At 49.7% G+C, this 27,318-nt stretch overlaps 2 protein-coding genes across 11 annotated transcripts in view; both read right to left on the bottom strand.

Moving 5' to 3' along the window:
• The window catches only part of TMEM44 (transmembrane protein 44), a 40,080-nt gene extending 23,506 nt beyond the window's left edge, over positions 1-16,574 (bottom strand). For 4 of the 10 annotated variants that reach the window (XM_045037117.1, XM_045037115.1, XM_045037116.1 and 1 more), the window contains exons 1-6: positions 13,246-13,604; positions 10,087-10,213; positions 8,012-8,105; positions 6,795-6,961; positions 6,514-6,600; positions 1,561-1,731 (exon numbers count right to left, since the gene is read on the bottom strand). In XM_045037117.1, the coding sequence (XP_044893052.1) occupies positions 1,561-1,731; positions 6,514-6,600; positions 6,795-6,961; positions 8,012-8,105; positions 10,087-10,213; positions 13,246-13,382 (783 nt within the window). In that variant the 5' untranslated portion in view covers positions 13,383-13,604. Of the gene's footprint in view, positions 1-1,560; positions 1,732-6,513; positions 6,601-6,794; positions 6,962-8,011; positions 8,106-10,086; positions 10,214-13,245; positions 13,612-15,996 lie in introns of those variants that run through there. The other 6 variants (XM_045037119.1, XM_045037114.1, XM_023260291.2 and 3 more) reach the window with 6 other exon arrangements.
• An 8,715-nt stretch (positions 16,575-25,289) lies between these two features.
• LSG1 (large 60S subunit nuclear export GTPase 1) overlaps positions 25,290-27,318 on the bottom strand; it is a 36,863-nt gene continuing 34,834 nt past the window's right edge. Inside the window, exon 14 of the mRNA XM_019839962.3 lies at positions 25,290-25,868. Within this exon, the coding sequence (XP_019695521.1) occupies positions 25,689-25,868 (180 nt within the window). The 3' untranslated portion in view covers positions 25,290-25,688. The remainder of the gene's footprint in view (positions 25,869-27,318) is intronic.

Genomic DNA, 27,318 nt, shown 5'->3' with positions numbered 1-27,318 from the left:
TTCATATCCATCTGGAAACTCCAAAAGTGACTTCATTTAAAAATAGGGTCCGGGGGAGGGGCTCCTGGGTGGCTCAGTCAGTTAAGCGTCCGACTCTTGGTTTCAGCTAAGGTCACGGTCTCGGTTTTGTGAGTTCTGGCAGCACAGAGCCTGCTTGGGATCCTTTCTCTCTCCCTCTCTCTGCCCCTCCCCCACTCATTCTGTCTCTGTCTCTCTCAAAATAAATAAACTTAAAAAAAAAATAGGGTCTTGGGGCAACTGGCTGGCTCAGAAAAGCATGCAACTCTCAGGATTGTGAGTTTGAGCCCCACGCTGGGTGTAGAGATTACTTAAAAATAAAATCTTTTAAAGGGCACCCCGGTGGCTCACTCAGTTGAGCGTCCGACTTCAGCTCAGGTCATGATCTCACAGCTCATGAGTTCAAGCCCCGCTTTGGGCCGTCAGCGCAGAGCCTGCTTCAGGTCCTCTGTCCCCATCTCTCTGCCACTTGCTCTCACTTGCCCTCAAAAATAAACATTTAAAAGAAAATAGGCATCTCCCCCTTAAAATAAAATAAAATCTTTAAAAAAAAGGGGGGATGTTTGCTGATATAATTAAGATGAGGTCACAGTGGATTAGGGTGGATCCACAGAGCTACGTGAAGGGAAGAACATGTGAAGACTGAGGTAAAAAATGAAATTACACTGCACCAAGCCCAGGAGCACCAGGAGCCATCAGACGCTGGAACAAACAAGGGAAGTTTCTCTCCCAGGGCCTCCGGGAGAGTGTGGCCCTGCCTGGACTTCGGCCTTGTAGCCTCTGGAACCGTGAGAACACATTTCTGTTGTGACAAGCCACCAACGTTGGGTAACTTAATAGGGCAGCCCCAGAAAACTAGTACAGCACAGGAGAAAATCACAGTTTCTAACGATTTCTAAACTATTTATGATAAATCCACAGGTGCCTCATACACAAATTACCCGCTGTCCACCTCTCTCTCTGCCCAATGTTTGAGCTTAGCTTGCCCTTGAGGTTCTCACGTCAAGGTCACTGGGGTGTCATCACATCAGGCGACAACCCCTGGGGAACCAGAAAGCAGTCATTGACAAATGACTTGTCAGCTTTGATCTCTGCTTCTCCAACCCAAGGTTCCAGTGCCAAAGACAACAGAACGGGATGATCACCCCTGCGTGGCAGGTCAGCTTGCAAAGCCCCTTCCTAGCCTTGTGAGAAAGACAGGGCAAAGATGAGGAAAATGGGTTCACAGGAGGGGGGGGACCGGCCCACGTGAGGAGCAGCACTGAGACTGGAACCTGGGTCTGCTCCTGGGGCCTGCACACCCCCCCTTGCGGCTTCTCAGAGCTCCAGCCAAGAGATAATTGCTCCATATAGTATATATATAAAGGGAACAAAATACAAAATTGCAAATGATTGCCATTGCATCTGTCTGCCCCAGGCTTCAAACCTCCTCCCTGGCCCCCCTGGGAGAGAGTGCCATCTAGCCATAGGGAAGGAGGGCACCGCAGGGATAGGGGGAGATGAGACACTAGCAGTCAAGCCCCCTAGGCCCAGCGTGGATACAGAGAGGTCCAGTGCAGCACGGCCAAGGGAGGTCAGGAACCAGGGTGTGGCCCGAAGCAGGTACTCAGGCCGCCGGTCATGGGCCACAATGGCCGAGGCATAGAGGAGGCCCGCCAGGGCCGACAGGAGCCGGGTCCACAGGTGGATGGAGGGAAATGCCTTACCCTGGCACTGGACAGAGAGAGGAGGGAGCTGTGCAGGAACACTGCTGTCCTCCAGCCCCCTCGGAGCAGGATTCTAAGATCTAGGCCTTTGGTCCTGCCCTTGGCAGGTTGGAGCGCAAGCCTTCTGCCCATGGCCAGTCCCCAAAGGTGCTGCTTCTATTAGGTTTCCAGCTTTTGCTCAAGCTGCTTCCTTTACCTGGTGAACTCCTATTCATGCCTCAAAACCTGGCGTAAGCTCAACTCTAACAAACCCACCCCCCGACCCCCCCCCACACTTAGGTGGCATAGTCGGCTAAGTGTCCAACTCTTGGTTTCGGCTCAGGTTGTGATCTCAAAGTTGGTGAGTTCGAGCTCCACGTTGGGCTCTGCCCTACCCCCACTTGTGCTCACTCTCTCTCTCGAAATAAATAAATAAACTTAAAAAAAAAAAAAAAAGAAGTCTTCTATACACCTCCACCCTAACAGGGGTGAATAACTCCCATTCTAGGCTCCATTACACATGACACATCTCAACAGAGGGCTCCTGAAAGCAGGGCTGGGGTCCTGCCCATCTCAGCACCCCTAACCCCTGGCACTGGGTAGTGGCTCACGAGTGTCACCTGGGAGAACGGGAGGGACTTTTGATGAAGTATGAACAGGTAAGGATTGACTTCTCTTCCTGGGACCACCAATCCTCAACCTGGCCAGCCGGAAAAAGTCAGGACAATTAGAGGTGACATTCTGGAAGTTCTGAAGCCAAGGGAATATTTTTGGAGAAAGAGTGATGGCAATATTGGTTAAAAAAAAAAAAAAAGAGGGGCGCCTGGGTGGCGCAGTCGGTTAAGCGTCCGACTTCAGCCAGGTCACGATCTCGCGGTCCGTGGGTTTGAGCCCCGCGTCGGGCTCTGGGCTGACGGCTCAGAGCCTGGAGCCTGTTTCCGATTCTGTGTCTCCCTCTCTCTCTGCCCCACCCCCGTTCATGCTCTGTCTCTCTCTGTCCCAAAAATAAATAAACGTTGAAAAAAAAAAAAAAAAAGAAAAAAGAAACATATTCAATATTTATATGTTAAATACCTTTTACAGGTATGAAGTCACCTTATATATACATTTATATGTATATACACAAATACTGTATATTTTCAATTGTATATAATAACATAGTATATTTAAATCTATAGAAGTATAAATTATATGTAATTTATTTTACTCATTAAATAACTGTATTTAGAGATATACAGGTATTGGCTAGAGATTGAAAAACTTTCAGAGGAAAAAGCAAGGTTTGGCTGATTTTCCCCATTTTTATTTTAACTCTCAAAAAGATTCCTTGGGAGTGTTACACTTTCCTTTGCATTTCTTCAGGTTTGGTTCCCAGGGTTTCCTGTTTTTGGTTATTTTGTTTTTAGCCTTGCCCTGAAGACTGGTTAACAGAGACAGCAGCCAGGCTGGGGAGGGTAGCCCCTGACTTGCCGGCCCCAGAGGCCCTTCCCACCTGACACAACCCGGGAAGCAGCCCTGTTGTGGTGAGAAACCCTTAGGGGTCCCCCAGGCTACTGACCCCCATTTACAGAGGACACTGATGGCCAGTGACTTGCAGGGTCAGGGCTGGGAACTGCCTTCTGCCTCTTGACTCGCACTTGCTGCTGCTCTGCGTGGGCTCTCTGCCGTCATTCATGTGCCAACCTGCGCACAGAGCTCACTGATTTCAAAACTCCCATCTCTCTTCCTGGTCAGTCCTGGGGCCTGTTGGGTTCTGTCTGCCTACACGCTGGACACTCTGTAGGTGCTTAGCAGCTGCTGAAGACTGGGACTGGCTTGCCAACTGGAGATACGGCAGGTCTTTGTCCAGCACATGTGGGCTTCGTCTGGCTGGTCACACAGAACTCAAGGTGGCTACCTGGCGAAACCATTGCGCGGCGCTCAAAGCAGGATGTGCGTCAGCTCCTGCAGCAGCGACGGGTCCCAGTGCTGCCAGCACAACCCCATACTGGTCAGCGGTGGGTCACGCCCCTTGCTCTGTTCAAGCACTCCTGAAAGAATGGAAACTTTTTCCACCAAAGCCACCCAGCCATTCTGCTCCTTAGCACCCCCAGCAGGGGTAAATTAGAAGCAGCTTCTGGGGGATCTAGGGTTCAAGGCCATGCTGGCTAGGCTGCCTAGAACACCCCAAACCCTGCTGAGTTTCTCCGTAATAAGGGGACCCTAGCTCTGGGTTCTTCTTTATGGAACCAGAGATACTCAAGGCTGGCAGTGCCTCAGAGATTGCCCAACCTTATCCTTAATAGAATCTAACTCTATCTTCCTGCCAAGGGGCCATCAGGCTTGAATGCCTTTAGTGATGGGGACTCCACTAGCTCCTAAGGCAAGAATAACAATACTAATTGCTCTCAATATGCCAGAAGCCATGCAAAGCATCTAACCCATAAGTGGGATGTGGACCCCCCATAACCTCTCTCCACTCTTGGTTTTGCTTCTATTTCCCAAGACCACAGAGAACAAAGCTGCTCTTTCTGCCCCCAAACGGCTCTTCTGGTTCCTGCATCCATAAGCTTCTTTTTTTCCAGACCAGATTATGTCACTCGCTATCATCATTATTATTATTATTTAAATGTTCATTTATTTCTTTTGAAAGAGAGGGAACACACATGCATGCGCACACAAGTGGAGGAGGGGCAGAGAGAGAGAGAGAGAGAGAGAGAGAGAGAGAGAGAGAGAGAACCCCACGCAGGCTCTATGCCGTCAGCCCGGACTCCGACTCAGGGATCCATCTCACAAACCATGAGCTCATGACCTGAGCCAAAATCAAGAGTCGGTCACCCAAACGACTGAGCCACCCATCCAGGTACCCCTTAGGTAACTCATTTGAGAGTGTGCTGGCACCTACCATGAGCAGGCTCCCAGCACCTGGAATACAGGGGAAATAAAACAGACAAGACCACTGCTCTCATGGCGCTGATGTCCTACCTGGGACCAACTTGGTAAGTAACTGAAGGAGCTAATTTCAGGTTGTGACCAAGGCCGTGAATAAAATGTAGCGGAGTGAAGGTCAGTGGTGGGGCTGGCCTGGGACTATGTTAGGTGGGTGGTGTCAGGGGTTGAACCGCGTTCCCCTCTCTCAAAAGATGTTGAAGTCCCAACCTCCAGAGCCTGTGAATGTGGCCTTCTTTGGCAATAGGATCCCTGCAGATGATCACGTTAAAGATGAGGTCATTACAGTGCACCCTCATCCAATATGACCGTGTCCTTATGAAAGGGAAGCCTGGGCACAGACACGACCAGAGGGAAGGCCATGTGAGGACACACACAGGGAGAAAGAACGCCATGCGAACACTGGAGTTGCGCGGTTACGCGGCCATCAGCCAAGGAACTTCCAGAAATTTAGAAAGAGGCCTGGAAGAGATCCTTCCCTAGCGCCTTCAGAGGGAGCATGGCCCTGCGGACACCTTGATACTGGACTTCTGGCCTCTAGTACTTTGAGACAATACGTTTCTGCTATTCAAAGTCTGTGATACTTTCTAATGGCAGCCCCAGGAAACTAATACAGCCAGGCACTGTACCAGCCCCTCTGAAGGTGTTCACGTGACGCAGCTTTGAGCCCCACCGTCCCAGGGGCTCCCCACTCTCCCCTCCCTTGATCCGGAGGCAGCGCCTTTGCTGGGAGGCCCCATCACCCGTGAGGTTTGTGGCCATGACAGCACAGGCATCAGCTTCCTACCAATGATCAACTAAGCACCTGCCCCCCCATACCCCAAATCCTGGAACTGCTGTTAAATGATGCTCTGGGGCAAGCGGTTTCTTTAGACCTAGTGATGGCCCATCACGTTTCCGGTGTTAGGCCTGGCCATTATTCCTGTCGGGGAGGCCCTCCCGGCACAGCGGAGCAGTTCTGCACACCCACGATATCTTGCTCTTCCTGCCTCAGTGGCTTTTCCCGCGTGCTCTCCGCTTTCCCTCCCTCACCTCTGCCTCCTCCAATCTCGCCTTCCCTTCGGAGCCAACGGGAAGCATCTCTGGCCCCGTCCACCAGGCAGTGTGAAGTTTTCACCCTCACTCATAGGAATAGCATAGGAGCCTTCTCTCCCTCTTGCGAACCCCTAACACCTGATTCTATCTTTCTTCGAGCATTAAAATAACCTGCTTTTGGGGCGACTGGGTGGCTCAGCCGGTTGAGCATCCAACTCCTGATCTCAGCTCAGGTCATGATCTCATGGTTCTTGAGATCAAGCCCTGAGTAGGGCTCTGTGCTGGCAGTGTGGAACCTGCTGGAATTCTCTCTCTCCCTCTCTCTCTCTCAAAATGAATGAATAAACATTTAAAATATTCTGCTTTGCATTTCCATGTCTTCCATGAGACTGGGAGCTTCCCAAGGGTAAGCACAGCATCTCCCGTCACATCTCCAGTCACATCTCAAGTCCCCTACAGAACTGGCCAACACAGGGCTTTCCTCACCCTGGATGCCTGGACAGTATCTGCAGCAAAATGCTCCCAGATGGAACCCCAATACCTGCAGGATTCTCTCCTCTAAAACCTTCTCGTTTCCTAGTGGAATGTGTGTTTATCGGACCCCAATGCCTTCTTCCTGACAGCCTGCCTTTCCTTTACTCTGGAGAGACCTCAGTGGGCTCCCCTGTGAGAGGCTCTCGCAGACCTCAGGACCTCCCCTGGGGGGGCGGCCCACCCCCTGCACGTGCACACATGCACACACACGACACAACTCCTCCACCCCAGGACTCGGGAGCTCGGAAGACGCTCCCAGATGCCCTAAGACCTGCCATGGCGACCCACAGCCCCAGCCCCGACCCAGCCTCACGATTCTGGAGAGCGGGGGGATTCGGGAAGCCCAGGAGCCGAAGGCAGCGATGGCACCCAGCAGGTAGCCGAAGATTTCAGTGTTGTCCTGAGGGAACAGGTGATACACTCAGCGCCCTGAGGAGACAGCCCATCCTTTCCCGCTTTTAGTACTTTCTGGCTAGGGCTGCCCCTGCCCCTGCCCCTGCCCCTGCCCCTGCCCCTGCCCAGGGCATTTGTTGGGGCCGTGAAGAGGGAAGGGAATGCATATCCCCACGCCCTCCTGGGCAGGCTTGGCCTCACCTGCAGCAGGCTCTCCAGTAGCCTCCGCTGGGGCCCTCGGACAGGGCCTGATGCCTTCCGGACGGCGGCCCAGAGAACCCAGCCTGGCCCCAGGCTCAGCGGCAGGGCCAGAGCAAAGACACTGGCCCTGAGCCGCTGCCTCCTCTTCCTCTCCCGGGAGCCCCGACCTGCAACAAACACCAAAATCCCACAGGCCCCTGGGGTCTAGAACTCAACGGAGAGCTGCATCTCCGGTGTGCGCCCATCTCCGATGCCAGAGCAGGTTCCCACATTGCTCGACAGGCCAGATCCTCTCCACCCTTCAAGGCCCCGTAGCTCTGCCACCCCGTTGGAGGAATCTTTCCTCCCCACCACCTCATCCCACCCACTCGCACGACTGGCGCTCTTCTCCTTCCTCGGCCCTCAAAGCATTTTCTTTTCACACGTGTCTGTGCACACAGAGTTGCCTCTGCGAGACTGGAACCCCCGAGGGCCGGCAGTTTCTGTAATCTCCACAGAGCCTGGCACAGAGCTGAACCAGCACAGCTTTGGAGAATGCATCACGGTGTTTGTGCCAGGGCCTGAAGCTGTGAGCCAAAAAGGAGCACGGTCTTGGAAGTCTCCTTAAAATATGAGACAGACAGTCCTCCGAGAACTGTAGTAGGAACATGTCTCCTCTGGGCAGCGCTGAGCAGCTTGGGGATCTTACGTTACCCCACTGATGCAAGCACTCCCCTTTTGCGCCACGGCGGGGGCACACGGCTGCCCCTTCTCAGAACGCCCAGTCCGGCATACTCAGGGCGACCCATCCTACCTCAGTAACTTCCAGCCCCCACTCTGCCTGAGGTGGCCTGCGCCCATTCCTGGCATCCATTTCTGGAAGTTACGGGCTGTGTTTGGCCAACCCGGGTTCACAAACTGAGATATCACTGTTCATCCCCCCAGTCATGCACACCCATCCTCCTGGCCTTCGCTCATGCTGTTCTTTTCACCTGGAATACCTTTCCCTCTGGCCCCTGATCTAACGTCACATCCTACCCTCTGGCTGCCCACGGTGTGCACGCACCTCCTCACAAGCAGCGTTAATGACCGTTTAGGGCCCCGTCTCTCGGCCCTGGGTGGGGTCTCCGAGCTCATTCATGTGTCCGTGCCTGGCAGGGGCCCAGCTGAAGCCTGACAGGGGGTAGGCGCTTGGCGCACTGATGAATGAAGACAGGAACAGATGGCCACACACTCACCCAAATTAGACTTCAACTTGGAGCCGCAGACCGGGAAGAGGATGAACACAAAGTTCACCAAGTCAACAGCTGCTAGGTAGGCACCCGTGAAAACCTGGGGGCAAAGGAAATAGAGTCATGGCGTCCATACATTCTCCAGCAATCACAGCACCTGTCATCCTGGATCTCCTCTGCCCCTCATGAGGTACTTCCTCCGAAGCCGCCTGCCAACCCCAGGAAAGGCTGGTCATCACCTCTATTTGCCTGACAAGGAGAACGGGGCGCTGAAACGAGCAATCCCTTACGTGGAGGCCCGTCCGCAGAACCCGCCCTCCATTTCCCATGCCGTGCTCTTTCCGGTGCACGGTTACTCTTTGCTGTGTGACTCTGGCCCAACCGCTGGACTTCTCTGGGCCTCTGTTTCATCGTCTGTAAAACAGGGGTAGTCATGGTGCCTCCCTCAGTGCTAAGCAGATTACATGAAGCACCACAGGGAAAGTGCTTAGACCAGCACCGGCAAGCAGGAAAGCACAAGGCTCCTACCCACAAACGCACCAGCTACTATGCCAGTGTAACAGTGGTGAGGAGCAAACTCTGGAGTCTGGATCTTGCCACTGCTGCTTACTGGATCCTTCCCAAAGTTGGTCAGCCGCTAAGTCTGAGTGTCCACATGTGTAAAACAGGGATAAGGAGAGAGCCTACGTCCTAAGATAATTCGAGGATTAAATGAGTGAATGCGTGACAAGCCCTCATTGCCAAGCACATAGTGAAGGATTTTTTTTTCTCTTTACATTTATTTATTTATTTATTTATTTATTTATTTATTTATTTATTTTTTAATTTTTTTTTTCAACGTTTATTTATTTTTGGGACAGAGAGAGACAGAACATGAATGGGGGAGGGGCAGAGAGAGAGGGAGACACAGAATCGGAAACAGGCTCCAGGCTCTGAGCCATCAGCCCAGAGCCTGACGCGGGGCTCGAACTCCCGGACCGCGAGATCGTGACCTGGCTGAAGTCGGACGCTTAACCGACTGCGCCACCCAGGCGCCCCTACATTTATTTATTTTTGAGAGCAACAGAAACAGAGCACAAGTTAGGGAGGAGACACAGAATCCGAAGCAGGCTCCAGGTTCTGAGCTGTCAGCACAGAGCCCGACGTGGGGCTCGAACTCACGAACTGTGAGATCATGACCTGAGCCGAAGTCAGACGCTCAACCCACTGCGCCACCCAGGCGCCCCCGCGGCGAAGGATTTAATAAACATCAGCTACTATTCTTGGACTCGGGCTGAGCATCATTGGGTTCCAGCAGCCAATGAGAATGGGCACCCAGAATGAAAGGTGGTTTGTTTGTGAGACAATACTGTTTGAAGCAGGGTCTAGAACTCCCAGGTGTGTGTCCCGGCCATGAGGCCGCCTTCCTCCATGTCTACCTGGGTGGGTGCCAGCCCCATGAGGTGCCTCTCCAGGGCATATTCCTTTGGGATATGTGTTTTGGGACGGGCCCCATCTACACAGGTTTGAGGGCCTAGACTTCAGAAGAGCTTGAAACTGTTTCTCACTTGCCCCAAGGCCTGCATTACCACTTGGGAAAGCACTCAGCCACCCCTGTTTGAACTGAGGCTGGGCTCCAGGCTCTAAAAACAATGACCACAACAATCGCTACTTATGGAGCATCTACGATGTGCCAGCTGCTGTTTTAAGGGATGGGGATACGGTAGTGAATACAAAGTTTTGCCCCCGGAGAACTGGCACACTAGTAGTTCAATGAGCAACAGACACACTCAGTAAAACAGATGGTGTATTGGGGGGGGGGTGGTCCGCTTTGGGAAAAAACGGAGCAGGACGAAGGAGTCCGGAGCACCTGCGGTAGAGGGAGGGCACAAGTCTACACGAGTGCTCTGGTTAGGCCTCATCGAGAAGGTGACTTTTGAGCAAAGACTTGAAGGAGGTGAGCAGTGAGCCCTGAGGCTATCAGGGCAGGGGCACTGGGCAGGGGCAGACAGACCAACAGGGGCGCGGGCATGAGGTGAGACCGTACCTCAGTGGTGAGGGAACTAGACAGAAGCTACTGTCACCCTGTGGGCCCTACGCACCTGGATCGTGAGCTGTCTGGCCAGAATCGCTCCGATGGTGTCACACAGGCTGGTCAGGAGGCAGCATGCCGCGCACAGCGCTGACTGGTCCCGTCCGGATTTCTTTGTACACCTCAGATAGAGAAGCCTGTGGTGACAGACGGGGGTGTGGATGGGTATGGACGGAACGCGGGAGCCATGAGTGGGTGCCCAACGCAGGTGTCTGCAAAGGGCAACTGTGATTTTGTGTCCTCGTGAGGCACTCTCTCCCCCAGATATTCAGCAGGTATTTCTGAACTTAGTTTACAGATGGGAAAATAAAGGATCAAAGACTCCAGAACCAGCCCGTGGCAGGAGCCAGACCTGCCTCTCTAACGAAGAGGCATTTCTTTCCTCCTACAAATCTGGCCAACTCAAGTTCATGACCCACCACTGAATGCTAACAAACTAGCTATGGGGTTTTATTTTTTGAAAGGAAGCCTGTGGGTTATAAAAGTAACTCAATCACTGTGGTTAACTGCAGAGTACAGTTAATTGCCTAAATTAAAAAGGCAACTTGTTTCTTTTCAATTCAAGTGAAATCCTGCTAAGGAGTTCATGTGTGCAGTGGGGTGGCTGGGCTTTTGCTGGCCCTTGTCAAGTTGAGCATGTTCTTTTTTTTTTTTTTTTTTTTTAATTTTTTTAACGTTTATTTATTTTTGAGACAGAGAGAGACAAAGCATGAACGGGGGAGGGTCAGAGAGAGGGAGACACAGAATCTGAAACAGGCTCCAGGCTCTGAGCTGTCAGCACAGAGCCTGACGCGGGGCTTGAACTCACGGACCACGAGATCATGACCTGAGCCGAAGTCGGCCGCTTAACCGACTGAGCCACCCAGGCGCCCCGAGCATGTTCTTAACATACACGGAGAGCAAAACTCCTCGAAGATACCATGGCACTTTGGGCTGACCTCTCCCTAGAGTCGCCCAATGCTGGTCTCTCTCCCTTATTCCCCTCTTCCTGCCCCACCCCACTCCCCTAGAACAAGCACAGAAAGGCACAACAGGATGGAAGGAGTCAGAGGTCGCTCAGAAACACCTGATCGGATCTCAGAAACACTTTGTTCTAGATGTTTCCATGTTACATAGCTGGGTCGGGATAACTGCACTTCTTGTTTTATTTCCATCAACCACAGGGTGGTACTCACTCCTCACGGTTAGACTGTTTGCCTGGTTCTGAGGGTCGGCCCTTGGGAGCAGGGGATGGGGATGGAAGGCTGCTGGGTTCCAGAACATTTCCTGATCTGCCAGACGAAGCCCAGAGCTCACAGTGAGAACAGCAACCTTTCATCTAGGCCCTGGGCTCCTGGCACCAATTCAAAGCCTAAGAGTGAAGGCTCTAGAGACTCTCTGAGTTGGATTCAGATTAGAAATAGTTTATTTCAGGGCGCCTGGGTGGCTCTGTCAGTTAAGTGTTCGACTTCAGTTCAGGTCATGCTCTCACGGCTCATGAGTTCGAGCCCCGCGCCGGGCTCTGTGCTGACAGCTCAGAGCCTGGAGCCTGCTTCAGATTCTGTGACTCTCTTTCTCTCTGCCCCTCCCCTGCTCATGCTCTGTCTCTGTCTCTCAAAAAAACAAAGGCTTAAAAAAAAAAAAAAAAAAAAAAAAGAAATAGTTTATTTCAACCCTCCCATTAGAGAGTGGAGAAAAGTGAGGCCGATGGTGACCAGCTGAGTTAATGGCCGACCCTCTGGCTTCAGATGTGGAGGCTTTCTCTGTACCCTGCTGTTCTTTAGCCATTTCCCCAGCCCTCGGGTCACGGATCCGGGCTGACCCTACCCCAGGCCACACACAGTTCGGAGGATACACATTCCCCAAGGACAAGAGGAGGCTCAGGGATGGCAAAGTCCTGACAACAGATGGGTGTGTCCAGACCTGAGGCAGGCCGAAAAAGCAGATTCGGCTCTCATCAGACTGACTGGCTGGGCATTCTCAACGGAGTTACCTAACCTCTCCCACCTTTAGTTTCCAGCTCAGGAAATGTCTAATACTGCTGACTGCAGGGCGGCTGTGAGGACCAAATGAGATAACGCACAGAGAGTGGCTCGTTGGTGTCCACCTCTGATCTGGACAGTTTAATCCTCACAAGTCTGCCCCTTTCGAAAAGGGTCTGGCGGTCCGGTTCTTTCCATTCGCTAGGGCAAGTTAGTAAAGCTGTCAGAACCTCCAGCTTCCTCGGGGGGTAAATGGGAGTAATAACGGTCTCTCCCTCGTGGGGTTGTGACAGGGAAGACATGAGCTAATAAATGCAACACTAGGCCCACGTTAAATGTTCCAAGTGTCTTTTCATTTGCGTTCCAATGACTGGGTAGGGGGGTTGCCAGATCTCTGCAACAATATCAAATATCATCTTAAGAGTGCCTAAGATGAGCAGGTGCCAACCTCCCCCGGGGTGCTGATCCTTTCTCCTCTGCCAGGGAATACTTGGGTTGCACCAGCTTGGGACAGGGTGCCCGAAGACCTGGAGGCCCTCTTTAGCCAGACTTCATAGAACCCAGGTTATGGTGACCACCTGACCAGATGGCTCCAGGTACTGGCCAGAGTCAGATCACAGCCAGTCCCCCTCCCCAGATCAGAGGGCCTGGGGTAAAGGGAGACCAGAAACGCCAAGAGCCTTGTCCAAGGTCCTTGCCCTCTGCCAAAGGTTGGTGGCAGGACAGGAGCAATAATAAGGATGCTTAATGAGCACATACTAAGAGCTTTACGGAAACTAACTCATTTAATCCTGCCATCCGTCCCATCAGTTATTAACTTCGTTTAGGTGAGGAAAATGAGGCACTGAGGCTTTACAGCTTGCCCAGCTCACACCTCCGGTCGATGGGGAAAAGGTGACAATAGAACCCAGGACTCGCGGCTGCCTTCGAGGGCTCCACGCACCGCACGACCCGGCCTCTTCCTACTGGCCCACAGCCCAGCCTCCCCCTCCCTGTGCACGGAATCCGGAAAGAAGTCCTATCCGACTTCAGTCCACCCACAGCGGAAGGGTCGTTTCGATCCTGGCACCGCGCTGCCTCCTGCCTCCCCCCTTTATGCCCCCTTCCCTCCAGGTTTCCAGGAGGGAGTTGGCGGGAGGCGTCGCCCCGCGCCCCCAGCCGCAGACCCGGCCCCCTCCCCCGCGCCGCCCGGTCCCAGTCCCCATTACAGCGCGTGGGCGGCGATCCAGCAGGAGGAGGCGCAGATCCACAGGCCGAAGGAGATGCAGACGCGGTGGCGGGCGAAGCAGCGGTCCAGGTAGTCCCAGTCCCAGAGCGCGGGCGCGGGGCTGGCCGCCTCCCCCATGGCTCGCTGGCTCCGCCCGGCCCGGGCCCCAGCCTCCCGCGTGGCCCCGCCGGGGCGCAGCCTCCCCGCGCCCCCTTCCCCCGGCCCGGTGCCCCCGCGGCGGCGGCGGTGGCCCCGGCCCAGCGCACGACCGCGGCTGGGAGACGGGCGCTGGCGGCGGCGGCGGAGGCGCGAGGGAAAAGTTTCCGGGACCGCGCGGCTCCCCACCCGGCGCGCTATTGTCGGGGGTCGGCGGGCCGGAGGCCGCCCCCCAGCGGCGGGAGCTGGGAGCGGCCTCGACACAAAGGCTGCGGCCCCAGCCCCCGCTCCCCGACAGCGGTGGCGGCGCCGCTCGCAGACCCCTTGCGGTCTCCCGGCGGCCAGGGCCGAATACCGTGACCTGCCCGTCCACGGTAAGGCGCTTTGTCCGCCCATTAGTGCGCCCCATTTTCTGAGCCGAACAGTACACATGCTTCGCGCCTGACGCAGCTCTTGGGTGCTGGGGATCCCGGGCGTGAGCGGCTGGTCTGATCCTTCAAAAGGTACAAAAGAAAGGGGGCGGGGGGGGGGGCGGCAGAAGGATACAGCTCCCTCCCCCCCCCCCAACGCATCTTCTCCCACTCTCTGGTCTGAAGGCGTCAACGGCACCCTCCACCCCCACTCTAATCGCCCAAGCCAGACTTCCAGAAGTCACCCTAGAAGATGCCCCAGGAGGCCGGTGGTCTTGGCCGTCATGCTGTCCCATCCAGCCACGTTGCCACACAGTCCTGGCACGCAGAGCTGTTCTTGAAAACAAGCTGTTATAATTTTAAAATGTCCTTGTTGATTTTAGTAAGTTTGCTTAAAGAAGGTGACCCCGTCATTTCGTTATTTTCGTTGTTAAAAACAGCAGTTTTCTTGAGATCCCATTCATATACCATAAAATTCACCCTGTTAACGCGTACAGTGTTTTAGTGTATCCAGAGTTGTGCTACCACCACCGCTATCTAATTTTACAACATTTTCATCACTTGTTAAAAAAGCAAGTACTCATTAGCGGTTAACTTTCTTCTCCACACTCCCAGCCCTAGGCAACCACAAATCTACCTTAGGATTCTACGGACTTGCCTGTTGTGGAAAATTCCTTATTAATGCAATCCCATCCAATAGGTGAACTTTTTGTGACGAGCTTTTTTTCACCTAGCATAATGTTTTTTTTTTTTTTAATTAATTAATTAGTTAATTAATTTATTTATTTTTTGGACAGAGAGAGACAGAGCATGAATGGGGGAGGGGCAGAGAGAGAGGGAGACACAGGATCAGAAGCAGGCTCCAGGCTCTGAGCCATCAGCCCAGAGCCCGACGCAGTGCTCGAACTCATGGACCGCGAGATCATGACCTGAGCCGAAGTCGGACGCTTAACCAACTGAGCCACCCAGGCGCCCCCAGACTGTTCTTCTAAAGGGGCTACATTATTTCACTGTTTCATTTATTTTTAAAGTTATGACCGCTTTTGGTCATGAAACATAATTTGTCAGACATTGTCAGACGAGGAGCTGGGGACACGTTTTTGAGAAAAACAGACAACTCCCTGCTTTCATTGAGCTAACAGTCCAGTAGGAGAGAGAGTGACACTAAACAAGCAAAAGAGCGAGTAAAGGTAAAATTAAAATAGGTTATTCAACAAAAGGGGCCAAAATTAAAATATAAAAATGATGATAAGATAAAGTAATACAAAATGAATACCAGCGAAGACAAGATTGAAAGGTTAAAATAAAAGCAGAAAAATACAGGGGCGCCTGGGTGGCTCAGTTGGTTGAGCGTCCGACTTCCGCTCAGGTCACGATCTCACGGTCCGTGGGTTCGAGCCCCGCGTCAGGCTCTGGGCTGGCGGCTCAGAGCCTGGAGCCTGCTTCCGATCCTGTGTCTCCCTCTCTCTCTGCCCCTCCCCCATTCATGCTCTGTCTCTCTCTGTCCCAAAAATAAATAAAAGTTAAAAAAAAAATTTTTTTTTTAAAAAAAAAGGGGAAAAATACAGTAGCCAAGTGTCTCATAGATGATAACCAAGTACCCTGATGTCCTTGCCTGCTGATTCTTTGTGGGTTCTTCTAGCCGACCTGTGGATACTGACTGACCTGTGACTGCCCAGCTCCCTGGTTTCTCTAGTGACGTTGCCTACTTACTATTCTGGAAAGATAATCCATCACACTAACTATCTCGCTGAAATGAGGACACACCTTCCCCGTCTCATGTCACCCTCTCCCCAGGCCCTAGGCAGGGCTACCTTATGCTCTGTTTTGTTGAGACTTGAAGATACCGCTATTTAATTTGATTCACTTATGATGACTTTCCTCTCCCTCAGGCTCAGTATAAGCCCTTGGAGGTTGGACCCAATTTAAAAATGGCTTCATTCTGGGGCGCCTGGGTGGCTCAGTCGGTCAAGCGTCCAACTTTGGCTCAGGTCATGATCTCGTGGTTCGTGAGTTCAGGCCCCGCATCGGGCTCTGTGCTGTCAGTGTGCAGCCCACTTCGAATCCTCGGTCCCTCTCTCTCTGCCTCTCATGCTCTCTCTTTCCCTCAAAAATAAACATCAAAAAACAAAATAAATGAAAATTGCTTCATTCCTCCCACCACACCCTGGACCAGGTTTACGCACCTCGACAGCTTTTCCTCAGAGTGGTTAGTTCTCAGCCTTTGCGGTGAACTCAGAGAATTTGAGGAAGACCTCTCGTCCCTGAAAAATATGAACATCTATGCACCTCCACACAGTGTTCATACAATCTTAAGGAATTTATAGTCTCTGAAATTCAACTGTGGATTTCGTGGAGGGCTAGACCCCAGACTAAACCCCCTAGTTTAAGCATTTAAATCCTGAGCCCCCTCCCAAAGCAGTTGGAAGGGGTGTGGTTTCAGGATCACTCCGACTGCCTGTCAAAAACCAGCCCGGGAAATCCAACTCTCTGGGCGTGTGTCCTTGGAATCTGCATGGATTCATTTCTTGTGGCTGCTCTAACAAATTACCACAAACTTAGCAGCTTAAAATAACAGAAATGTATTCTCTCCCTATTCTGAAATCAGGTTCGCTGGACCACGGTCAAGGCCGCAGGGCTGCCTCCCTTCCGGGGACCCTAGAAGGGGAATCTCTTCATTGTCTCTCTTTATCCAGCGTCTGGTGGCTTCCAGCACTACCTGCCTGGCAGCCGCGTCACTTAATCTCTTCCTCTCGTGGTCACATTTCCCTCTTGTCTTGTGTGTGTGAAATCTCCCTCTGTCTCTTTCTTATAAAGATGGCCCTTGTGGGGCGCCTGGGTGGCGCAGTCGGTTAAGCGTCCGACTTCAGCCAGGTCACGATCTCGCGGTCCGTGAGTTCGAGCCCCGCGTCAGGCTCTGGGCTGATGGCTCGGAGCCTGGAGCCTGTTTCCGATTCTGTGTCTCCCTCTCTCTGCCCCTCCCCCGTTCATGCTCTGTCTCTCTCTGTCCCAAAAATAAATAAACATTGAAAAAAAAAAATTTTAAAAAAAAAAATAAAGATGGCCCTTGTGACCTGCTCAGGTAATTTATGTTACGCACCCCGTCTCAAGATCCTTAATCACGTCTGTGAAGAGTTCAGATGTCACAGAAGGTGACATTTATAGGTTCCAGGGATTAAGACCTTGTATTTTGGGGGGCCATCATTCAGCCTACTAAACTGCCTTCCCGCAAGCTTCCTGTGAGATTCATACGAGGAACACGGGCTTGTGGAGATGGCCCTCGGTGGCTTGGACAAGTGTGGGGAGCCGTTGCCAGTCACTGGACACATTGGCTCAGAGAAAAATGCAATGGGAAGAATGGGCGCTTCGGAACCCGCAAGTCGGACTGCAGTTCTCACTCTGCCTCCTCGCAGCTGTGACTTGGGGCAAAGCATGGGTCCTCTGCAACTGTGTATTCTTACCTGTCAAGTGAGGATGATAGTGCCTCCGTCAGGGCAACTGGGATTAGTAGAAACCCTGGAGGTGAAGCATCTGGAAGTTATTATTGCTGTTGTCTTTCCTGGGAAGAACCTCTGATCCACTAAAAAAAAAAAAAAAGAATAATAATAATAATGGTTCAAAGAAAATATGAATAGCTAATGGCGTGGAGACACAGAGCTCGGGTCTTGGTTCTCTTCTCTTTACCAGACTCCTGAAGCATCTGAACTTCTAGCTTTAAATACTGCCCCTGTGCCTGTGCCTCCTGAGTATCTGTCTCCAGATCAGACCTCCTTCCCAGACTTTAGATTCATATACGCAGCTGCCTATTCGACATCTCCACTCGCATGTCCGATTGAACACGTCTACAACCAGACTCGCGATTTTCCCTCCCGAGGCGCCTCCACCTGCTGTCCTTCCTGCCCAGGCTGCCTCTGTGTCCTGGTCCTATAGGGGACAGGCACAAGCCCCTGGGCCTGTGCTCCTCCTCGACCAGGGCACCCCTTACAGTATGGCAGGTGTTGTCTTTCAACCCCGCTGTGAGAGTCTTCAGCCGGGGCTGCTGAGCTCAGATCTGTACCCCAGCACCTGACTCACTGCCTAGCACGTAATAAGGAACATAGTTACCAAATGAATTGATTTTTAGATAGGCTGTAAAAAGGTACAGTGCCCTTCTGTAGTGAGAGCATGTTTACAAAGCTTTGGTGGCCCCTACCATTGTGTGTGTCTGTAGGGGGAGTGTTGGGAGGGCTTTCAAGAAACCCACGAGCTGGGCTTTGGAGAACAAGTTTGCTTTTGGCAATTAGTGCGGCAACAATCTTGGAAAGCTGTCCTGGCGGCAGGAAGACGCTGGCTGGCGGATGCCTGCAAATGGCAGAGGTCCTGCAGCAAGGGAGGATGTGGGGCGAGAGAGGCAGGCTGCCGGCACCCACCAGCTCTTCATCCGGTGGGGAACACTCAGGATTGTATGTGCTAATCTACTCCCCTCCCTCCTGGAGTTAGGACCCCTCCCAAATTCTGCCAGGACCTTCCAAAGGGCTTTTTCTGTGGTCGGCCCTCGGGAAGTGAATCAGTTCCTTTAGCAGGCTCCTCTGAGGCTTGGTGGCTGCCCCACCCCAAAGCTAAAGCTAAAGTTTCTTTGGCCATGGTTCAGAGTTTGCCAAGAAGAAAAGCTAACAGGAGGGCCACAGCTCGTAGGCATTTCCTGTTGGCAGAGGCACTGAGCCCACAGGCATTGTCCTGAAGAAGGAAGGGCTGATCAGCCTGGCCTGTCCTTGTGGGAGCCTGCTGGCCAATCATGGCCCTAGGTCCCAGTCACCTGGGGGCACAGACCAGCAACTCAACAGCTTTTGCTTCTGAGGACATGCTACCTCCTGCCAATGTTCTTATAAAATGTGTTATTTAGAGGAAGGGTTTGTGGCTACTACTCAACTGGTAACATTAAAAAAGGCTCTATGCCAGTTTGATTTACCTGCTGTAAGTATAGAGAAATCAGTTCTTTGAGAATGCATTTTGAAATAATGGCATTTCCAAATCTGAGTCAATCCCATTGTGGACATGTTGGATTATCATGAGAGAAGCAGGTGGTAGGACTGGTGGGGTCCTGGGCTCGTTCTATCTATCTTCTATCTACCTATCTATCTATCTACCCACCTAGTTAATCATCTATCTATCCATCCATCCACCCACCCATCCATCATCTAAGTTTATTTAGAGAGAGAGAGAAAGCGAGAGCGAGCACACACACGAGGGGCAGAGAGAATCCCAAGCAGGCTCCCTGCTGTCAGCACAGAGGTCCTGGGTTCTATTTAAAACTCTATCATCAGCTTACTGTTTGATCTTGTGAGAGTTTCTTTACCTTTTTCACCCTCGAATGCTTCATTAATAACATCCTATTGCTGAAAGCAACTTACTTCACAATGCTAGAAGTTGGGCGAGGGCTAATGGAATGCACAGATGTTGAAATGTTACATCAAGGAAAGCCCTATTTTTTTTTTTTTCCCACATGATCTTTACCCCCAACGTGGGGCTGGAACTTGGGACACATAGTTGCATGCTCTCCTGACTGAGCCAGCCAGGCGGACCAGGCTACTCACCTTTTAAAAAGCCAATTAAATAGAATTCAGTACTTGAATACTTGCATTGAAATAATTAGTTAAAAGAAATGTGTGTTCTCACCGCAGTTTACCATTCACAAGGAAATCGGCATCCTGCCAAGTTCCATGCGGGCCAGTAAGGGAGCTGGATTAACCTGCTTCCCCAAAGCCAGCCAAGACAGAGTAAAGACAGGAGCTTGTGGTCCCTATTTGATTCTAATCTCCCAGTACAGTTCTATCTGTTCTCCTGAATGGCTCCTGAGCCCTTCTGGAATTTAACTGTCTACTTCTATGACCCCTCCCCACTCCCCACTGTTTATTTTGAAAATTTTCAAAACTACAAAAAGGTGAAAACCACCTAGGACCTACCTACCTACCCACCTAACACCAGCTGCAGACATTTTGCCACATTTGTTTTGTCCCTTGCTCTGGTGGAACCATTGGAGGTGGCAGCTGTGACACCTTACCCCCAGTGCCTCAGCATGTATCTCCAGCAGTGTTCGCGACCTCGCCACACTTCTGTTACACTGATACAATGCTATCGCCTGTGTAATCCATGGTAAAATTTGCTCAGCCGCTCCAAGAATGTCAAATATATAGAGTGTGTATGTGTGTTATAAATATGAAATCTACCCTTCTTCCCCCACTCTCCTGAAAAACTCCCACCATTCTGACCTTTGATTGTTGGGTCAGGCAGGAGTTAAAAGTCATAACTGTTAGCAGTGAACTTCTGAAGTTGTCACTAGCCACATTTTAAGTGCTTGGCTGTAGTTAACTACAGGATAGCACAGATTATAGATTTATTTGCATTGTAGTAGTAAATTCTATTTGACCACACTATTATGGTATCCACAGCAGCGCTATTTTTAAAAATCAAAACCCTTTGGAGAGTAATGTTGTCAGTGTAGGTTCATTGTTTTGTTTTTACATTTTTTTTGAAGTTTGTTCATTTTGGGGGGGGGCGGGGGGGGAAGGGCAGAGAGAGAGAGGGAGACACAGAATCCGAAGCAGGCTCCAGGCTCTGAGCTGTCAGCACTGAACCCAGTGTGGGGCTCGAACTCACAAGCTGTGAGATCGTGACCTGAGCCGAAGTCGGACGCTTGACCCACTGAGCCACCCAGACGCCCCGGTGTAGGTTCATGTTAACAAATGCACCGCTGTGTGGGGGATGCTGGGGGTAGGGGAGGCTGTGCATACGTGGGGACTGGGGAATATGGGAACTCTCTATGCTTTCTGCTCAATTTTGCTGCGAACTTAAAACTGTTCTACAAAATACGGTTTGTTAAAAATTTAAGAAACCACAAACCTGCAAAACGTCTACATGTCCATCAATAATAGAACAGATAAATGGTGACATATTCACACCACAGAATACCCTACAGCAGTGACAATGATTTATTTATCAAATGCAAGACTGTGGACGGACCTCACCACGTTGGATTAAAGAAGCCAGATACATGAGTACACGCTGTAGATTTTTTAAACAATTTTTTTTAAGATTTTTTTTTTTTTTTTTTTTTTAGTAATCGCAGCACTCAACGTGAACTCAAACCCTGAGATCAAGAGTTGTACCCCCCACCGACCAAGCCAGCCAGGTACCCCGGTAGATTCTGCTTATGTATCATACAAAACGTGGTGAAAAGGTGAGAACAGCGGTAGCCCTTGGGGTGGTCAGTCTTTGCTGAAAGGAGGTACGAAGTGCTAACCGTGTTCTCAGTCAAGGTGCCGGTTGCATCAGTATGTTGGTGAAAGTCAGCTATCTATACTCTCACAGTTGTGTTCTTTCTGTATACGTATCACACTTCAACAGAACACTTCTGTGCACTGGGCACTCCTCACTTACATAATGCCCTTCACTTTTGGATTGCTCAGAATTGTTGTTTTCCCTTCATATTGGAGCCTTTGATAGCAAGTTCTTTCCTGTGTGGCCCTCTCTTCACCCTCAGTTGGTCTATGGTGTGTTGAACAGAACAGACAACAAACTGTTAGGCGTGGACATTCTGAATGATTTTCCTCACTGCTCCACAAGGACTTTAGAGGGGTGGCATTAGGTCAATTTCTGGCTTGTGGCCACATTTCCCAGTTTGCCTGCCAAGAAAACCTATATTGCTATTGATGTCTTGACAGAAACCTCCACTTCCTCCTAACTTCCTGAAAAGGAAACGGAGGACAGATGTATAGCAGGTTCTACTTTAAAAGGGCAGTATATTTCTTGTAATAAAATGCTGGGGAAAAAATTTCAAAACAATAAAGTGATCATGCTAATGGCTGGAACTTGTAAGTCTACCGTACTCCTCGCTACAAGGGTGAGGATACTTAAAAACAGACACCCTCCAGGGTGTCCTAGTTTGGGTTCTTCAGACTCTAAGCAGAGGACTTAGATCTAGTTAATCTGGGAGGCAACCCCCTGAAGCAGAAGTGAGGGAGTGGACAGTGAGGGAAGGGAGGAGGGCAGCGGGTGAGTTAGTGAGATGATTTCCATGGAGGATCTAGTGTGGAAAATGTACAGTGTATGCACCAAGTGACAGGGAAGCTGGGGCACTTAGCACCCAGCCCCCATTCTTGACCAGTTGGGGGTTGCTCCGGGGGTTGTTAAATCCCCAGCCCGTCTAGATTGCCCTGTGTGCGTGGTGAGCAGGCTCCTGTGGTGCAGGAGAAAGGAATGCAGAGGAAGGGCTCGCAAAGGAACCGTCCCCTGGGGCTGCAGGTGAACTCAAAGTGGCTAAGGGATGGAGGGGTGTGGAGCATCTACACAGAGAGACGTCTCTTACCAGGAATATTTGCTAGAAGATGGAGTCGGATGCTCTTCACAACTGTTGCACATTCATGAAGGTTAAATACCAAAGGCATACATCCAGAAATAAGCCCTCACATTTATGTTCAATTCTCGACAAAGGTGCTGAAACAATTCAGTGGGTAAACACTAGTCTTTTCAACAAACTGCTCTGGGGCTACTGGATGCCACATGCAAAAGAATGAAGTTGGTCCATCTTCTACCTCACACCAGATATGAAAACTTAAAATAGACCAGAGACCTAAACGTAAGAGCTAAAACTCTGAAACCTTTGGAAGGAAACACGGGGGTAAATCTTAATAACATTGGATCTGCCAATAGTTTCTTAAATTTAACACCAAAAGCACAAGCAACCAAAGAAAAAAATGGGTCCATTTGGACTTCACCAAAATTAAAACTGTGCTTCAAAGGCACTATCAGAAAATGAAAAGACAACCCACTGAATGGCAGAAAACATTTGCAAATTACACATCTGCTAAGGGACCTGTACCTAGAGTGTACAAACAACTTTTATAACTCAGTGACAAGATAAATAACCCCATTAAAGAATGGACAGAGGGGACGGGACGCCTGGGTGGCTCAGTCGGTTAAGCGTCCAACTTTGGCTCAGGTCATGATCTCATGGTCCATGAGTTCAAGCCCCGCATTGGGCTCTGCACTGACAGCTCAGAGCCTGGACCCTGCTTTGGATTCTGTGTCTCCCTGTGTCTCTGCCCCTCCCCTGCTTGTGCTCTGTCTCTCTCACTCTCAAAAATAAATAAACATTAAAAAAAATTAAAAAATAAAAGAAATCCTCATTTAAAAAAGAATGGACAAAGGATCTGAATAGACATTTTCCATCTACAAGTGGGCAATAAGCACATGAGAAGATGCTCAACGTCATCTGGCATCAAGGGAATGCACATCAAAACCATGACATATCACTTTATACCCACTAGGATGGCCAAAACAGTAAGACAGTAACGTGTGTTGACAGAACTACGGAGAAAACTAGAACCTTTATACACCATTGATGGAAAATGTAAAATGGTACACCCATTCTGAAAATCAGTATGGTAGCTACTCAAAGGTTAAATATATTGCAATTCCACTCCTAGATATATACTTACGAATTAAAAACCACACAAAAACCTGTACACAAACGTTCACAGCAGCACTGTATTCATGATAGACAGCAAGTGGAAACCAAATGCCTTTTAACTGATGAATGAATAAACAAAATGTGGTATATCCATTCAGTGGAATGTATTATTTGGCAACAAAAAGCAATGAAATACTGAGAGATGTTAGAGCATGGATGAACCTTGAAGGCATCAGGCTAAGTGAAAGCCAGTCACAAAAGGTCACATAGCTTATGATTCCTTTATTACGAACATATAGAATGGGCAAATCCATATATAAAGTAGATTAGGGTTTGCTTATGGCTGGGGGGGGGTGGGGATTGGGAGGACTGGGGGCCACTGGCTAAAGGGTCCTGGGTTTTTTGTGGCAGTAATGTACAACTGGTTGTGGTGATGGTTATTTAACTCTGAATATACTAAGAACCGCTGAATTGTATCCTTTAAAACTGGTGAACTTGCATGATATGTGAATATCTCAATAAAACTGTTACAAAAATCATCAGGAACGTGAAGCGTATGTAATTACTTTTTCTAAGAAGTCTCATGTTTTAGCTATTACACTATCATTAAAGCAAAACTTATTCAAAATCAGTACATGCTCTGTCCATTCAGCATGGAAGTTTCTCCCAGACAACCGTGCCTGTTCTTCAGTGAATGGAACAAAGTAGGCTTTAACATGCTGATGCATGTTCCTCTTCTTTCATGGGCTTTTCAGACTGTCCTTTTCCTCAGATCAAAGGGAAGAACTAGAAGTATATTGTTGCAGATGGATGAACACAACTGCGGAACTCTTTAGCTCTGCCTCAGGCTTGATCTGGAATAACCTTTCACCCGATATTCAAATGAAGAACTAGAACACTAACTCCTTACCTGTTTATAAACTCTTCCTTGGCTTACCCACCGCTTTTGAGCAAACCTCCAGAATCCCCTCACGGGCTCTAAGGCCGTGTGATGGCTCTTGCTAACTTCCTGCATCAGGGCCCTACTCCTGCTGTCCCCGGTTTCCAGTGCCTTTCCTGCCACACAGAAGGTGCTATCTGTTGAATAAACAAGTATATATTTTTTTATTCCCCAGGTGGAACACATTTTCAAATATATCTTAAATATACTCTGGCCACATCGGGCAAGGCTTAATTGCAAAACTGTGGACGAACCGCGGGTCTGTCATCTTCTGATACATTGCACAAGACTGTTAATGGGCATGTGCATTTTTCTGGAGAAGGCATCCATAATGTCCATTAGATTTCCAAAAACATCTATCACACAACACAAGGAAAGGATCTGAGTTAAGGGAATAATGAGGCTCATAGAAAAAGGGAGACAAAAGTAAAGTGAGAGGCTAAAACAGGAATGGTACTATAAAAGGTAAACCGTCCTTGTCTCACTCTTGATGGTCCTAAGTACTAAGGAGATCAGGCATCTATACCTAAAACAAAAACTAGCTGATCATCTGCCCATTTCCTCATGCCTGTGGTGAGCTTTAGAAAAACACACACTACTGGGGCGCCTGGGTGGCGCAGTCGGTTAAGCGTCCGACTTCAGCCAGGTCACGATCTCATGGTCCGGGAGTTCGAGCCCCGCGTCGGGCTCTGGGCTGATGGCTCAGAGCCTGGAGCCTATTTCCGATTCTGTGTCTCCCTCTCTCTCTGCCCCTCCCCCGTTCATGCTCTGTCTCTCTCTGTCTCAAAAATAAAATAACACGTTGAAAAAAAAAATTAAAAAAAAAAAAAAAAAAAAAGAAAAACACACACTACCTTCTATAGTAGTGGCTCATGTTGACAGGGATCTTCAATAGAAGGGTGGGCTCTCTGAGGCTTTTAAAGCTACAGAAGGTTGGGCTCTCTGAGGCTTTTAAAAACTGCATCTGCTAGCCCCCTCATTCCAAGACCTGATGTGCCTTCTGCAATACCAGGGGACTGCTGGGTATGCATGTGAGGTTGAGAATCAGTAACCTATATAATGTTCTCAAAAGAATCCATCTAAAATCCCAGTCATGCTTTGGCAAATTACAACTGTTTAAAGAATGCGAAATGTCCAAATGGCAGTGTATCTACATAAACCAGTAAAACGTCTGTTAGTGACCATTTTAGTATTTTTTTTTTTTTAAACCCAACTTACAAATTAGTATGCATGTGTATTTGTTTACACAAACATTCAATCATTCATTCCCTCATCTTAAATTCAGCCTTCTACAGGACAAAGTTTCTGGGGCTCCAAGATGACTGTGTTAGACTCGGTGCTCCACGGAGCCCCTGCGTCTTGATACTGGCTGTCTGGTGTGGCTGCGTGCCACAAGAAGCAGGGTCCATTTCACAGCATCAAGGCCAGGAGCAGCTTCTGTTTCTTCTCCAGGTGCACAACGCAGATGCCATTTCCACTGCAGCCCAAGTTCACGTATCCAGGTGCTTATAGAGTCTACGAGTTTTCTCTTTTTTATTTCTGTTGCCATGTTTTTTCCAGGCCTTCCCAGCCCTGCCCTCAGAGTTCACAGCAGCTGCAGTCACCAGGCCACTCCCTGGCTTGTAGCCCATCACAGCCTGGACTCCTTTGGTCAAAGCTCTCACGTTTTCCTAGGAAGTGAAGACAGCAGTATGGGAGATGTAAGCACAGTATTATGGAGAACTCCAAGAGAGAGGACTTCCACCCCTTTCACTGCTCCTCTCTCTCCCCATTCTTAAGTTTCTCCGCATTCCGTCTTGAGTGCATTCCCTTTGTCCTTCACTTTGCTTAGTCCCATCGCTTCAAATACCATCTGTAACTAGCCACTGAGCAAGCACTCCCTTTGCCTTCCTCATCTACCACATACAGCCAGCCAATAAGTTCTGTGGGCTCCAGGCTCTAGCATTTGGTGTACCTATCCACTGTTCTCCACCACCCTGTTCTAATCCCGGTATTCATTAGCTTTCACTGGAACAATGCAACACTCCCCACTTCTACTAAAGTTTAACAATCACGTATCTCTCTTTCCTCACAAACCTCTGATGGCTCCCTGTAGCCTGGGGAACCAAGTTCGTATTCCCTCAGAGGGTACACAAGACCACTTACAACATGGGCTTCTTATTGACAGAATCCACACTCCCATCTTTTTATGCCTTTGTTCACGCTACTCCCTCTCTGCCTGGAGAATCGCCCTCACCACTCCTTCCAACCAGTACGTTTATATTTGCCCTTAGAGTCCAGCTTAGATATCACCTCCTGTCTGTGGCGTTCACTCACCTACTCTCCTCCCGGCCCCAAGGGGGAACTGCTCCCCAATCTGGGTTCACAAAGTACCTGACTTATACTTCTGCCCTAGACCTAACGTGTCACGTTACTTGTTAACTTGCCCATCTCCCCTTAGCTAGAATGTGATCTCCCTGAAAACAGTAATTATGTTTTCTTCCTTTTGATATCCTAGGTCCTAGTGTAGTATCCACAGGTAATAGTGCTCAAAAAAGTTTCTGTAAACTTGTGATTTTATTTAAGTAGAGCAAAATGAAACAAAAAACTGAACAATTAAGTTTACTTAGTAAAAATAAAATTAATCCCATATGATTCTGCAAGTGCAAAGCAGTATTTCATGATTGTCTTAATAGTAGTAGGTCCAAGGAAGAACCTATGATCTTTCTGCCTATCAGTAAATTTCCTCCTAAATATTGGCAGACTTGGAAATAATTCAAACCAGGAGCCACAATAATCAAGTTCTAGCTCAGCCTTGCCATTTAAGACAAGTATCCTTGAATAAGTCACTTTGCCTCCTTAAGCCTCAATGGCCCCAGTGGTGGATAGCACTATCTGCTTGGCCTGTGTGAGGCACACAAATAAAGCATCATATAAATACAGAAAGAAATCACTCTGGATACAGATGACACCCCCTCCCCCTACCACCCTTTTATGGCTGTAGTAGTCACAAAAGGATTTAAAAAATATATTAAGTACAGTTATAGGATTTAACTGTTCTGCATATAAGTTTTCTTTATTTTCTTTTTTTTTTTTTTTTTTTTTTTTTGTTTTTTTTTTTTTTTTTTTTGTTTTTATTTA

This window comes from Felis catus, chromosome C2, assembly GCF_018350175.1.
Source record: "Felis catus isolate Fca126 chromosome C2, F.catus_Fca126_mat1.0, whole genome shotgun sequence".
NCBI classification, from domain to species: Eukaryota; Metazoa; Chordata; class Mammalia; order Carnivora; family Felidae; genus Felis; species Felis catus.
Note: the sequence above shows the minus strand (reverse complement) of the source record. Positions and strands in the feature narration are given on the sequence as shown.